Genomic DNA, 14,696 nt, shown 5'->3' on the forward strand with positions numbered 1-14,696 from the left:
ATACGTATTGGTGCGATCTTAGTTTATCAACCTAATACTTGTGTCTAAAAAAGTTATGCCTCCGTCAGATTAGAGTGGTGTCCTTACTGCGCTGCTGCGAACGTATGGCGACCAGAAAGCGCTGGCAAACGTGAACGCAACGCGACAAAATGTCCCCAAACATTACAAACATGAAAAAAATCGCGTTCTTACAGCTTTCGAGGTCAGATCATAGAACCTTGGCGTTGGTTTTGAACATGTTCAAAACAAAGTCGTGATTCGACGATCATTGGCGACCATGGAGACCATAGCACGATATCTGGCGTTTCCACCACGCCTATAGCGATCTTAATGCGCTCTGAGGCCATTTTCCGTCGTCATAGCACCACAGAAAGGATGCCACCCTGGTCTGACGGGATTATTGGAGACTGAGCTCGGACGATTTTATTTCTGGTCGGTAGAAATGACCAGACGACTAGAATTCATAAGCAACGCTGCATGTCTGTTGAAATTATGTTTTAAGACATCTAATACAGGCCCGGTCTTTTAAAGACGACAACGCCGAAAAAATTGAATATGCCAGAGTCTGACCCCGGGATTAACGAGATACTGTTTGTATAGAATCAATTCTGGTTATAGAAACGTGGCCCGAGGCATTGACCATCTGTGTACATATTGGCAAACACGTAAAAGAACCATTGAAATTCGATGAAGAATATGCGAATACCAATCTGATTAAAACACAGATCATATTTCGTTTCGTTTTTTATAGTTGGAAATTTCGTTTTACTTGTGTTTACTACACTGGTATCTGAAAGGGTTGTTATATAACCTGATTGAAGTGAGGGATTAGCCAATGAAACAGTTTGTTGCGGCGAGTTCTTGCCGTACGAGCATGGACCTGTTTATCCCACTAGAAACATCAACGCTGATTGGTTAATCAAATCTCTGATGTCATAGTGTCAAAATCCGTTTGTATGAACCCTGACGCGACCTCCCACCACAACTAGTCAGATCGTCATGTATAACACTACAGGGTTATTTTAGGTCTAAGAAAAGTGTTCTGTTTAATATAGAAATCTTTACCTACATGATGTGTGACGAAAACTAGGGTAATGAAGTAGCTTGCAGTAATCTGCTACTATCTTAGTCTAACTCACAGACACTTATGTCAGTATCCATTTCTGGAAAGTAGGGTACTATCGTCCAGTCATCTCGTGCACGGATTAGTCCAATTAAATAGAATAATGTTGACGTTAAAAGGTGCCTATATGAAACACTTACCCAAAAATGGTAATTGTCCCGCCCTAATAGATGACGCATTACATTTTCTGTATAGGAAAGAGCGGGTTTGATTTACCCTCGGACAATCTTTTCGAGCTCGGGAGATCACCATACCTATAGCCTCCTCGGCTTAGAGGCTAGGGTGAACACATGTAGAACAATCAAGAAGTGTGTGGGTCTTGCCACGTTTAAACTGTTAGGTTTGAGTTCGAAAGGATATTAAACTCAGACCGTGGATATTTTAAAAACTCGAAAAGTACTATCATAACTTTGTAGTCTGCTGTATTTGTTTAATTATATAAACTTAGTAACAACATAAACGGTGTTCCAGAGTCAGTTAATTGATGATTGAAAAAATTGATCCCACAGCGTGAAGTCGAAGCAGGTCCTAGACCATAATGTCACAGCTACCCCAAAGTATCACACATATGTACCCCGTAGTGCCACACATGCAGTGGACGCCATCGAAGGTATAAAAAAAGAAACGAAATATAGATCTGTATTTTAATCAGTTTGTGCGGATACTCCACAGGACAAAATTCACCTCCCTATAGGTGCACACATAATAGAATAAAAACCATCTGTTAATCCCATCTCTTCTCATACAGGATCTGACAAGGTTGAGTGATTGTTGGAGAGCTGAAGTATATACGTTATTATATCTTGTATTACAGGATCTGACAAGGTTGAGTGATTGTTGGAGAGCTGAAGTATATACGTTACTATATCTTGTATTACAGGATCTGACAAGGTTGAGTGATTGTTGGAGAGCTGAAGTATATACGTTATTATATAAAAGAGAAGGAAGAGTATTAAGTCGAGTAGGACATGTTAATTATACACACCATGTTAATCTATATCCTGGTGTTATTATATTTCCTAATACAAATTTTGGTTTTAATCAAAGAGTTTTTAAGACGTCTACAAATCAGGTAAGTATCATTTGATTGATATTATATAGAGCTTGCATTTATTAAAGTGGCAGCTATTGTAAATATATTATTATTAATTACAGTTGCAGCTATTATAGATATATTAATAATTACAGTGACAGCTATTATAGATATATTAATAATTACAGTGACAGCTATTATAGATATATTATTAATAACAGTGACAGCTATTATAGATATATTATTAATTACAGTGACATCTATTATAGATATATTATTAATAACAGTGACAGCTATTATAGATATATTATTAATTACAGTGACAACTATTATAGATATATTATTAATTACAGTGGTAGATATTATAGATATATTATTAATTACAGTTGCAGCTATTATAGATATATTAATAATTACAGTGACAGCTATTATAGATATATTAATAATTACAGTGACAGCTATTATAGATATATTAATAATTACAGTGACAGCTATTATAGATATATTATTAATTACAGTGGCAGATGTTTTCACGGCGATTACCATCTGTCAATGGAAGTTTACAGTACTATGGTTATGCCTATGATATATTACATGTTCTTCAAACAGCTTTAAATTTTAGGTAAATAAACAGTATTTTGTATTTTATTTTATAACTTGAGGACTTTGTCTTTAAATTTTAGGTAAATAAACAGTATTTTACATGTTATTTTATAACTTGAGGACTTGAAAACTAAAATAGAGACAAGGGCTTGCCGTATCTCTAGTATTATAGTATTTGTCATTATACTTGATTACAATACTGAATCCAGTTTGTCTTTTATTTCTGTAAACTCACACTCACGCCGATTCCCGGAATATATCGCCTGTATATTAACTCATTTGATTTATGTCCAATATAACTTTTAGTTAAACATACATTATTTAAGAGTTAAGTGTGCACATTGCAAGTCTTTCTTTAGGACTAAAATGTTATCTCAATTATTAATTAGAGATTAATTAGCTTATCCAGACCATAATCAACTCTCGGTGCCGTCGCTAGCCTGCGTTATTTAGCGGATTGGAATACATTTTTTGAAAAATGGATAATCGAAACTTTGGTAATGATGATCGAGGCTATCCTAAAATTCAAAACTTAACATTTCGCTTCAGAGAGAGAGAGAGAGAAATGGGGTTTAACGTCCACTCGACACAAACTAGGTCATTTCGGGACTAACGTATGGTTTAATTTTATTTCAATAATTCGCTTGCGCGTAGGGGTCTTTAGCAGTGGGAGGAAACCGGAGGACCCGGAGAAAACCCACGAGGTTGGACAGGCGACCCTACTCCTTGTCACGTACAACCGGGGATTCGAAACCACACCAGTCGACTCAATGACAGACTTTATGATACAGCGCGCGCACGCTAACCATTCAGCCATCCAACCCCCCATTTCGCTTCAGTGTGGAGCAATTTGACTGAAATTTCAGCATGTTCTATTTACGTTATCTATGTTTTAACTATTGTAGTGAGAACTGTCAACTCTTTATCTAATGTCACATAATGCCCATTTAAATATCTCCTCGTTTCTAATTTATACCAGTGTACAGATTATGGTCATTTTTTAAAAACAATATATTCATATTTATGCAAATGATTTCTTACGGTTGGTGAATTTATATAAACTCCGACTTGTTTTCAAATCCAATAATTATATATGGTATCTTTATAATATGTAGGGGGTCACGGTGGCTAAGTGGGTAAGACGCTGGGTGTTCGATCCCAGATTTTCCGGCGTGGTTCCCCCTTGTCAGTGATGCAGTACGGAGGGCCTGACAAGGATAGCTGTCTAGTCATTCGGTTGAGACGAAAACCCGAGGCCCCGTGTACATATTGGCGTGCACGTAAAAGAACCCGTGACAGTTGGAATTCGATATAAGAGTAGGCCGTAGTGCCGCTTTCCGGGCAAAATGTCCCTCATAACACACTGTATGGCATATGCCCGTCTTCATTAGCCCAGTTCGGAGCAAAACAGTAGGTCGTTAAACTCCATTTCATTTCATTTATAATATTTACATATTATGTATCAACAAATAGTGTTAAAGAAAATATATATATATATATATATATATATATATATATATATATATATATATATATATATATATATATATATATATAAACTGAACATTAGAACAACGACTTACTACTGCTATATATATATATATATACAACTGGCGGTAGTTTTTTCTTTGATGTCCATAGCAGGTATATCTCATAACAACATGTCATGACGTCATCACATGTTGATATATTCGTTCATATCAACCGCTGATGACGTCATCACAGTAATGACGTCATCTTAGGTCGATATATTCGGCTCATATCAACCGCTGATGACGAAGATGATCGAAATAATACAAAAAACACAGAAATAAACTTTTATTCTTTTGACAATTAAAAATTGCTATGGTACAGTTTGTAGCATTCAGGGCAGAAATAGACGGCGTACTTATCGGCATATTTAAATCGGTTATTCATACTCCATGTCTATGATATCTTTCAGAATTTTCTTTCCGTCCACACACTCCTAGACTTGAAGTATTTATCGCTCAAGAGTTCCTTTATAAAGTATTTTTGGGTACAGTCCACTTAAAACAGTCGGTCAAATCCTTCTCTGAACTGACCGAATACCACCGAAAACCTTCAATCTGGGTTCACTGTCAGAATTATCCGAAAAGAATGCCTTTTGATCCAAATTTTCTTCAGGCTTTGGATAGATCCTCATCGATATTTGCATTCACATCTATTCCATCGTCAATATGTTGGCTAAACAGGATTGATTATTCGTTTGACTTCGTATTACTATACATTTTGTTTTTGCGTTCAATTCAATACTCCAAAATGGCGACATATAAACAAAAACATGCACGTAATTGCACGTGATTATTTCGGTAATTTTCGCTATTTGGCGGAAACTATCGAGCAATTATCCAATCATTGTTGCCTTTTAATGGAAGAGCCCATTAAATTTAAGGGTGAAATGGCGTTGTATATGTCAGATATAAACCTACTCCATCTCGGATTGATATGATAGAGAACACTTGGGCTTCGCCCGCGTGTTCTCAATCGTATCAAACTCGGATAGGTTAATATCCTATACATAGCAGTAGTAGTATAGCTTGTCCGACTTTCCTGAGACTGAAATTTCGGAGCATAGTATAAGTTAGGAACGAAACAAAATACAAATTAATTATTTATAAATAAGTCGAGGATTGTTTTTGTTGTAAATAAGTAGACAATGGGGTAGAGTTAATTGGTTGTTGTTTGGTTGTGTTCTATGACAAGTGTTGTTCTCGGTGAACTAGAATGAGGAATAGTTAATTGTTTCCGTTTGATTGTGTTCTATGATAAATGTCGTTCTCTGTTAACCAAAAGATGGAGAATGGGCTAGAGTTAATTGTTTATATTTGCATTGTTTTCTATGACCAGTGTCGAGCTCTGCGAACCAGAAGATGGAGAATGGGGAAGAATTAATAATGATAGCTGGACTGGTGTAGTTGGTCAACTTGTTAGACGGGTAATATGTCTACTTATTCTCTCTAGAAAACCTGATACTACTCCCCACAATTTACTTTGTTGGCATTTTGGAAGTTCTATTTTCGAAGTTCAAATAAAAACATTTTTGTATTGAGGCTATTTTTTATCAGTAGATGAACGGATAAAGACAGTTCTTGTTTAAAGAATGTCCAAAATAGCTGTTAAAACTCTCATATCATTATTAGGTCCCGTTTTCGATGTTTATTTGATTGATGTCCGCTCTCATCAGCCTCTTCCTCGCATTCTAACCATTATCAATGGTTGTGTAGAGCTAGAAGAATCTATTACGTATCTACCTCGCCTTCGCTTGATTAAATATACGGATTCACTGGATTTCCAGGATTTCCTTCCCAACTACCCTATTTTGCAAGCGGAACGACTAAACCGATTAACAGTCCACAATTAGCTCAACGACTATGATTTCATGAATTGAAAATATCGCAATATATTCTAAATGGCAATCTGATTACAATACAGGTCTATATTTCGTTTGGGTTTTTTATACTTTCGATAGCCCACACTACATGAAGATCCGACAGGTTGTACTGGAAGGTCGCGACATGGGTCGTACGAGCGGCGTTTGACCCTATGACTTCAGACATTTATTAATCAATCAGCGTTGAACTATAAAAAGACGAAACGAATTCGGATCTGTATTTTATAGAAGATATAAAACCAACCAACGTCTGTCTATTGCAGGAAGTTGAGTTAGTAGTCGGTCCACTCTCCATTTCAATGGAACGCCTCCAGGTGATCGACTTCATCTCGCCGTTCTACTACACATACAATACTGTTGTGTTCCGCTTACCAGATCCGAATCGCAATAAATGGTTGAAATTGGTGGAGCCGTTTAAAATTGAGGTTCATATTTGTCTTGCGGCTACCTTCTGTGTTATATCTGTATTCCTGTATACCATCGAACAGTTTAATCCGTTCTATTTACGATCTAGGAAAGTCAGACCGACTCTACAGGGTACAATGCTCTACTTATTTGGCGCCATGCTGGCTCAAGGTCAGTTAGTATTTGAGGCATGAAATATTAATATTTTGAAAGAAATTATTCATTATGAAAATGAAATGAAATGAAATGGGGTTTAACGTCCTACTGTTCTGCTCCTATATGCTGGGCCAATGAAGACGGGCATAAGCCATACAGTGTGCTATGAGGGATAATTTTGCCCGGGCAGCGGCACTATCGCCTACTCTTATATCGAATTCCAACTGCCAAGGGATCTTTTACGTGCATTCCAATGTATACACGGGACCTCGGTTTTTCGTCTCATCCGAAAGACTAGACAGCTTTCCTTGTCAGGCCCTCCGTCCTGCATCACTGCCAAGGGGGAACCACGCCGGAAAATCTGGATGAACTTTCTCGGCCAATGCAGGGATCGAACACCCGACCTCCAGGCTAGCGAGCCAGCGTCTTACCCACTTAGCCACGTGATCCCCTTTATTCATTATGAAGAAAATGTTAATTATGAAGTTTTACAGAGAAAATACCAATTCCATTTAGCTAGCACTTGCACCCACTACGGGATCATCCATTTAGCTAGCACTTGCACCCACTACGGGATCATCAAACATTTGCTGGGTGGCCGAATGGTTAACACCTGGGTCCTCTGCCCCCCCCCCCCTGACTTCTAAAGACCCATATGCGCAAGCGAATTATTGAAATACAGTTGAACCTTATGTTAGTCGTGAAATACCATAGTTTGTGTCGATTGGACGTTAAACCCCATTTATATCTATCTATCTATCTATTAGACATTATGGGAGATTAGATAAAGGGCTGGCAGTTCTCACTATAATAGTTAAAAAATAGATAATGTAAAGGCAATTTGCTGAGAATTAAGCGATTGAATTTTCGGCCTAGCCTCGATCATCGTTACTAAAGTCGATACAATAAAAACCAGAGTCTCGATTATTCATTTCATGATTAAATCATGAATGAGAGTTGAGCACCAAATCGAATACTAATCCAGTAAATATTGCAGGCTAGCGATGACATGGTGAGTTGATTATGGCCTGGATGAGTTAATTAATGTCTATTCAATAATTTAGGTAAAATTTCAGGCCTAAAGAAAGACCTGCAATAGGCAGATTTACCTCTTGTATAATGTATGTTTAAAGTGTTATTAAAGTTATCTCGACCATCCAGGCAGTTGGTCATATTAACATTGGTTGTAAACTGGACGGACTAGTTTTAATATTTTTTTGTGATTGAGTCTTTTTGGTTTTATTAGGTGGACCAAGTTTATCAGCATCTGTGTCTGGACGATCTTTAATAGCCTGTTGGTGGATTTTTTGCTTGATATCCGTGGCTACATACAGCGGTAACCTCATCGCATCCCTTACTGTAAATGAAAAGGATTTACCGTTTGACACCCTGAAACAAATGGTATCCCAAGATGAATATAAATGGGGAACAGTTGGTGGATCTAGTTATATCACACTATTGTCAGTAAGTTACACTGGGTGTATATTACACTATTGTCAGTAAGTTACATATGATGTATATAACACTATTGTCAGTAAGTTACACATGGTGTATATTACACTATTGTCAGTAAGTTACACACGGTATATATTACACTATTGTCAGTAAGTTACACATGGTTTATATCACACTATTGTCAGTAAGTTATACTGGGTGTATATTACACTATTGTCAGTAAGGTATACTGGGTGTATATTACACTATTGTCGGTAAGTTACACGGAGTTTATATTACACTATTGTCAGAAAGTTACACTGGGTGTATATTGTGACAGTATTGGTTCTTTAATCAGGTTCGGATGACAAGACTAGTTTCAGCTTCTATTAATACTTTTATTCTGCTTCTAACATATTATGTACAAACATCGTAATGTTAAAGACACCCAGGACTAAATTACATTAGTTGGCCGTTGTCTGGTCTTAACTCCATGACCTGCGTGGCTTGGAGTTAACTACCAGACGTCGCCTAGCCTCCGCCTGCTCTCCTGTCCTGCCTGGACCTCTCTGTGTATTTGTTTCTTAATCTGGGTTTATAAACCTTTCCACACACAAAGGAATCTCATTAGGCATCTGCTATAATGTATCATGTTTCATATCAGTTAACGTTCAGTATAGTTTATCAGACAAAGAAGTAAGATAAGACATGCCATCAACAAGTTAAAGTTACATAAGTTACATAATGCTACCAAGATCTACAGGGGTCGGCAGGTAGATTTGATATTCAAATTACTTTCACATGTCAAGATGGCAGGGGGCATAACATGTCATTTTGTAACATACCTTCCCTTTTTTCAATAAAGTTATGAATTATATGAAATAACTTATTTTAAGACAGTTACAAACTTAAATATAAATGGAGTCGAGAATAACTACCCTAATTAAAATATAAACAAAAATACGAAAAATTACAATATACTGATTAAAAGTTAAATAAACAAAAATAAAAATTTAAATGGCAAAGAATAAAAAACTGGTTGAAAATATACTAGAATGTTCATACATTATGTCGCAGATAATTTTAATGTTCACACACACGAGTTCTTGGAATCGCATATAACGCACACTATTCTGTTTTGCACACACGCGAGTTACTGAAATCACATCTATATAAATTATTTTCATAACACACGCGAATATATAATATATATCATTATAATGGTCACACGCGCAATGTAGAAATTATATCCATTTTCTTCTTCCGTACATCGTCGTTGTGGTCAACTGTAGGGAGATACAAATTCATTTTTTTCTTCTTCCTTTATTCCGTCGTCTTCTTCTTGTATAAGTTTTCCGTAATAGCAAGGGGTCAGTGTTTTCCGTTAGTCTTATCTCTTCCATACCACCTGGCCGGAACGGTGCGTTATGACATGTGCTATGAAGAGTATTATAATTGTCGCCCGTGCCCAAGTTTTATCATCTGTTTATCATATCATGGAGTGAACTTAATTAATAGTTAATCAAATTAGCAAGTGGAACAGACTTAAATTAGCTATCTAACGATATTTACATTATTATTTATATGGATAGAATTGAAATTAGGATGCCATATTGTTTTATCTCAAGATAAAGAATAATGAATGATCTGAACACATTTTACCAATCTTCAATAAGATATTTTGAAAGAAGTTATCAAAATTAATAACGGTTTATCTCTATAATTTTTTAAACACAACACAAAACAAGACAATACGTTCGCTCCTAATTCTGAGCACGACCCTCTCCTGGGGTTAAACCAATCCCACCTGACTGGGGTTTCACATAAACCTTTTCCCGTAACATATCGGGACCTCCCAATCTATATTATTGGGGTATCACAAAATAAAAATAATAAAAAAAATCTCTCCTGTACATATCGGGTCATCCCATTAACATTTGGGGTACTACGTTAAACACGAATAAAATCTTTCCCGTAAATATCGGGCCATCCCATTAACACTTGGGGTAATATACACGTATAGACAAAACAAATAAAAAACCTTAGAGATAAACGCGGTAATACTGTGTGAATGTTATTGGGTTAAATTTCAAATTACGATACTGTTAACCCAATTCGAGTTAAACAATCATAAAACATTTTACTTTTCGATATTAACCTATTAATACTAATTTTAAATGCCAAAATATGTGTTCAAAACAAACAATTATAATTTATAATCTTTTAAAAACAACATGACCCATTGTAAAACAAACAATATATATACAATTTTGTTTTAGTCATTTTCCTACAAATAGTTAAGGACTGTTCCACTACTAGCTTGAACGTTATATTAAATTAAGTAACTACACCATGATATTTAATAAAGCGTGATGATAAACTGCTGATTTCCCAGTTAAATTATAATACATTATAGCACAATGTCATTATTAACCGGCCATGGTAGGATTAGAAAAAGACTTACCCGTGTAGACTAATATCTGTGGCCTGTGGTCTTCTAGTGGTGGACTTCAAACGTTGCTCTGGTCAGCGGCGCCAATTAATATGTGACAGTATTGGTTCTTTAATCAGGTTCGGATGACAAGACTAGTTTCAGCTTCTATTAATACTTTTATTCTGCTTCTAACATATTATGTACAAACATCGTAATGTTAAAGACACCCAGGACTAAATTACATTAGTTGGCCGTTGTCTGGTCTTAACTCCATGACCTGCGTGGCTTGTAGTTAACTACCAGACGTCGCCTAGCCTCCGCCTGCTCTCCTGTCCTGCCTGGACCTCTCTGCCTATTTGTTTCTTAATCTGGGTTTATAAACCTTTCCACACACAAAGGAATCTCATTAGGCATCTGCTATAATGTATCATGTTTCATATCAGTTAACGTTCAGTATAGTTTATCAGACAAAGAAGTAAGATAAGACATGCCATCAACAAGTTAAAGTTACATAAGTTACATAATGCTACCAAGATCTACAGGGGTCGGCAGGTAGATTTGATATTCAAATTACTTTCACATGTCAAGATGGCAGGGGGCATAACATGTCATTTTGTAACAATATTACACTATTGTCAGTAAGTTACACAAGGTGTATATTACACTATTGTCAGCAACTTACACAAGATACCGAAATCAAATATGTAACAGGAACAACAATAATTTTGATATACGTTTTTATGTCAAAGCACTTAAACAATAGTCTACATTACAATACTAAAACCTTAACATCTCTTTCTCTCCACGCGACTCCTGTGGCTCTCAGAATCAAATGGTCGTCTCAGAATCAAATTATTATCTAGTGTCTGATCATATGAGCGCTGGTTTTGCTCTTTTAAAGGTGCCAACACCCCTAATTGCTTACGTCATAGACTGATAACAGCTAAATTCCAAATATGGAATAGATATGGTTTAAACAGTATTTATTTCAAGAGAGAGAGAGAGAGAAATGGGGTTTAACGTCCACTCGACACAAACTAGGTCATTTCGGGACTAACATATGGTTCAATTTTATTTACATAATTCGCTTGCGCGTAGGGTCTTTAGCAGTGGGAGGAAACCGGAGGACCCGGAGAAAACCCACGAGGTTGGACAGGCGACCCTACTCCTTGCCACGTACAACCGGGGATTCGAAACCACGCCAGTCGACTCAATGACAGACTTTGGGATACAGCGCGCGCACGCTAACCATTCAGCCATCCAACCCCCCCTATTTATTTCAAGAATATTATAAACTATAAAGACATAAAGAATAGGATACAAAACAAGCCAAGTAGACTTATATTAATTTGCTTCCTTCTGGTTTGGGTGTATAATATATGTACAATTTTAAATAATATATGATACAGACAAAAACTAATTACATTATTTTAGTTGTCGTACAAATAAGTAGATAAGTAATTTTGTCCGGGAAAAATTTCCCTCGTAGCACGTTTAGTCCAATGCGTGTTAGAGAGGGGGCAAAAATAATATGCCCGAATAAAATTCCCGGTCATGGTCGTAGGGGGCGGAGTTTACCGTGTAGGGCCTCCCCAAGATAATTTGCACAATAGCGCCATACACGTGGGAGGGGTTCATTGTCAAATTTGACACTTCAAGGAAGGGTTGATGAAAACTGCCGCGTGCTGGTTTATCGAGCAATGTTTGCTTTCCTATCGGTTCTTACATAAGATTTACTGTTTAGCGTATCTTTGCTTTAGTGTTTTACGTTTAATTTGATCGGGAGACGTGTTCGTCGACGTCAACCACAACCGACAACACTGCAAGAATTGGCCGTGGCACTGCAGGAGGAGTGGGTCAGATTGCCCCAAATCGTGATTGGACGGTTGATTAGGAGCATGCCACGAGGAATTGTTGAATGTCTGAGGATTGGTGGAGCAATTACTCATCATTAAGACAAAAATCAAAAACGTCCATTTTCACTTCTTACGGTGTATCTCTTTACGAGTGAAATGAGCCGTCAGATAAGCCGCCCATATGAACTGCTAATGTTCATGTGTAGGCAATTGGCCTGTTATTAACATACACTGGTTACCTATAATAAAAACAGCAGTGCATTTCCACAGTTTTGTATTGTTTCTGAATATCCCCTACTTTTTTTGAAGAGAATATATATATTTATTTTTTAGAATTCAAATTTATCTGACTTCAAGAGAATGTGGCAAGGAATAGTTGAGTTTAACAGAACAGATCCGCAGGTTTTGAGTCCAGATTCGGATGTACACAAACATAAAGTAATGACGGAAGATTATGGTTTTATTGCTGATGTACCTGCCGCACACATGTGGATGATGGAATCTTGTCAATTCACAATGTTAAAAGAAAAGTTTGTTCCTCAGAACTATGCATATGCTGTTCAGAAAGGTTCACCGTATGCAAAATATTTTTCCGAAGAGTACGTGTAACTATTTTGTTTTCGTGACAAGGAGGAGGGTCGCCTGTCCAACCTCGTGGGTTTTCTCCGGGTTCTACTACGCGCAAACGAATTATTGAAATAAAATTAAACCATATGTTAGTGCCCGAAATGACCTAGTTTGTGTCGAGTGGACGTTAAATCCCTCCTCTCTCTCTCTCTCTCTCTCTCTCTCTCTCTCTCTCTCTCCTTTCTCTCTCTCTGATTGATGTAATGTGTTGACTAAACCTAGATATAATATATTAATCATTACTTACATCCACTACCAAAATGAGGACGCATTACAATTATTTTTTTATAACGAATCACGAGTTCCCCTAGTACTATTGACAGTCTATAGTCTTTCTTACAAATTGCAGTAACGTGCTGCTCAGTTGCGATTTCGCAGAGAGAATGTGAAATGAAATGAAATGAAATTAGGTTTAACGTCCTACTGTTCTGCTCCTATACTGAGCTAATGAAGACGAACAAACGCCATACAGTGTGCTATAAGGGAAATTTTGCCCGGACAGTGGCACTACGGCCTACTCTTATATCGAATTCCAACTGTCAAGGGATCTTTTACGTGCACGCCAATGTGTACACGGGACTTCGGTTTTTCGCCCCATCCGAACGACTAGACAGCTGCCCTTGTCAGGCCCTCGGTCAGAGAGACTACACACCCGGATATCCTATAAGACTATAAAAATCTCTTTTCAGAACCATGAAAATATTGGAAAGTGGACTGGCGTTGATTTTACAGCGTAATTGGTGGCCTGATCCCGGAACGTGTCAGGAGAAATCAGCTTCATCTAAAGTTATAGAATTACTGGACATACAGAGTGCTTTCTATGTTGTATTGATCGGTGTTGTCGTGGCTACCGTTACGATGCTCATAGAGAGCTGTTTCGTTAAAAATGGCCCCGTTATTAAGTGTCGGTTGCCTTGTTTTGGAAGAATTTCCCCAGAAAATTAAATATTGTATTTTATCTATTCTTACTACCAATGACAAGCAAGTCTGAAATGTGTTGGATTCTTTCTGCAATTGTTAAAAATGGCCCCATCATTGGTTGCCTGGGTTTAGAAGAATATTCCCACAGAAATTAAATTGCATTTGTAAATTAAAAAAAATACAATGTGCTAGTCTCAAATGTTGTGTTGAAACGCTTTATACCATTTTTGACATTGATGGAGTACGTACCCCCTCCGTATCCTGAATTGACAATGTTAGACATTGGCAGTGGTGGCGTTGCCCCTACCAGACCCCCCCCCCCCCCCCACCACACCCCCACCCTCTTCCAACCATCCCCAAAAGTAAGCTCGATCAGAAGCGACCCCATTGAAATTCACTGAAAAATCCTCACCATCACGAACTAATGGGATACCCCGCCAGATGTCCCCACCTCCATCAAAACTATTAAAGCTAACTAGATCAGCTCTGATGCGAATCAATTAAAACCCATTGGTTTAGTATCACCCCTGGTAGTATGGATGGACAATGTCCGCCATCTTCGTTGGTGAGGTACGCCTGTCATAAGTCCCCAAAAGTCAAACTGCATGTGTTTACGGTGGTGTTTTCCAGCATCTCAGTTGAGGAGGCTGTTGGAACGTCCTTCTTGGAATTTGAAATACTGCTTAATTTAA

General features: G+C 37.4%; 1 protein-coding gene across 1 annotated transcript; it reads left to right on the forward strand.

The window, feature by feature from the left end:
• Positions 1 to 5,276: 5,276 nt before the first annotated feature.
• LOC126822747 (glutamate receptor ionotropic, delta-1) lies at positions 5,277 to 14,120 on the forward strand. Its single transcript, XM_050551804.2, has 6 exons — positions 5,277 to 5,360; positions 5,628 to 5,715; positions 6,435 to 6,747; positions 7,979 to 8,196; positions 12,790 to 13,055; positions 13,773 to 14,120. Exons 3-6 carry the CDS (start codon positions 6,471 to 6,473, stop codon positions 14,026 to 14,028), a joined length of 1,017 nt encoding a protein of 338 aa, XP_050407761.1. The 5' UTR covers positions 5,277 to 5,360; positions 5,628 to 5,715; positions 6,435 to 6,470; the 3' UTR covers positions 14,029 to 14,120.
• The last annotated feature ends 576 nt before the right edge of the window (positions 14,121 to 14,696 follow it).

Source organism: Patella vulgata, chromosome 5 (assembly GCF_932274485.2).
Source record: "Patella vulgata chromosome 5, xgPatVulg1.2, whole genome shotgun sequence".
In the NCBI taxonomy this organism is placed as follows: Eukaryota; Metazoa; Mollusca; class Gastropoda; family Patellidae; genus Patella; species Patella vulgata.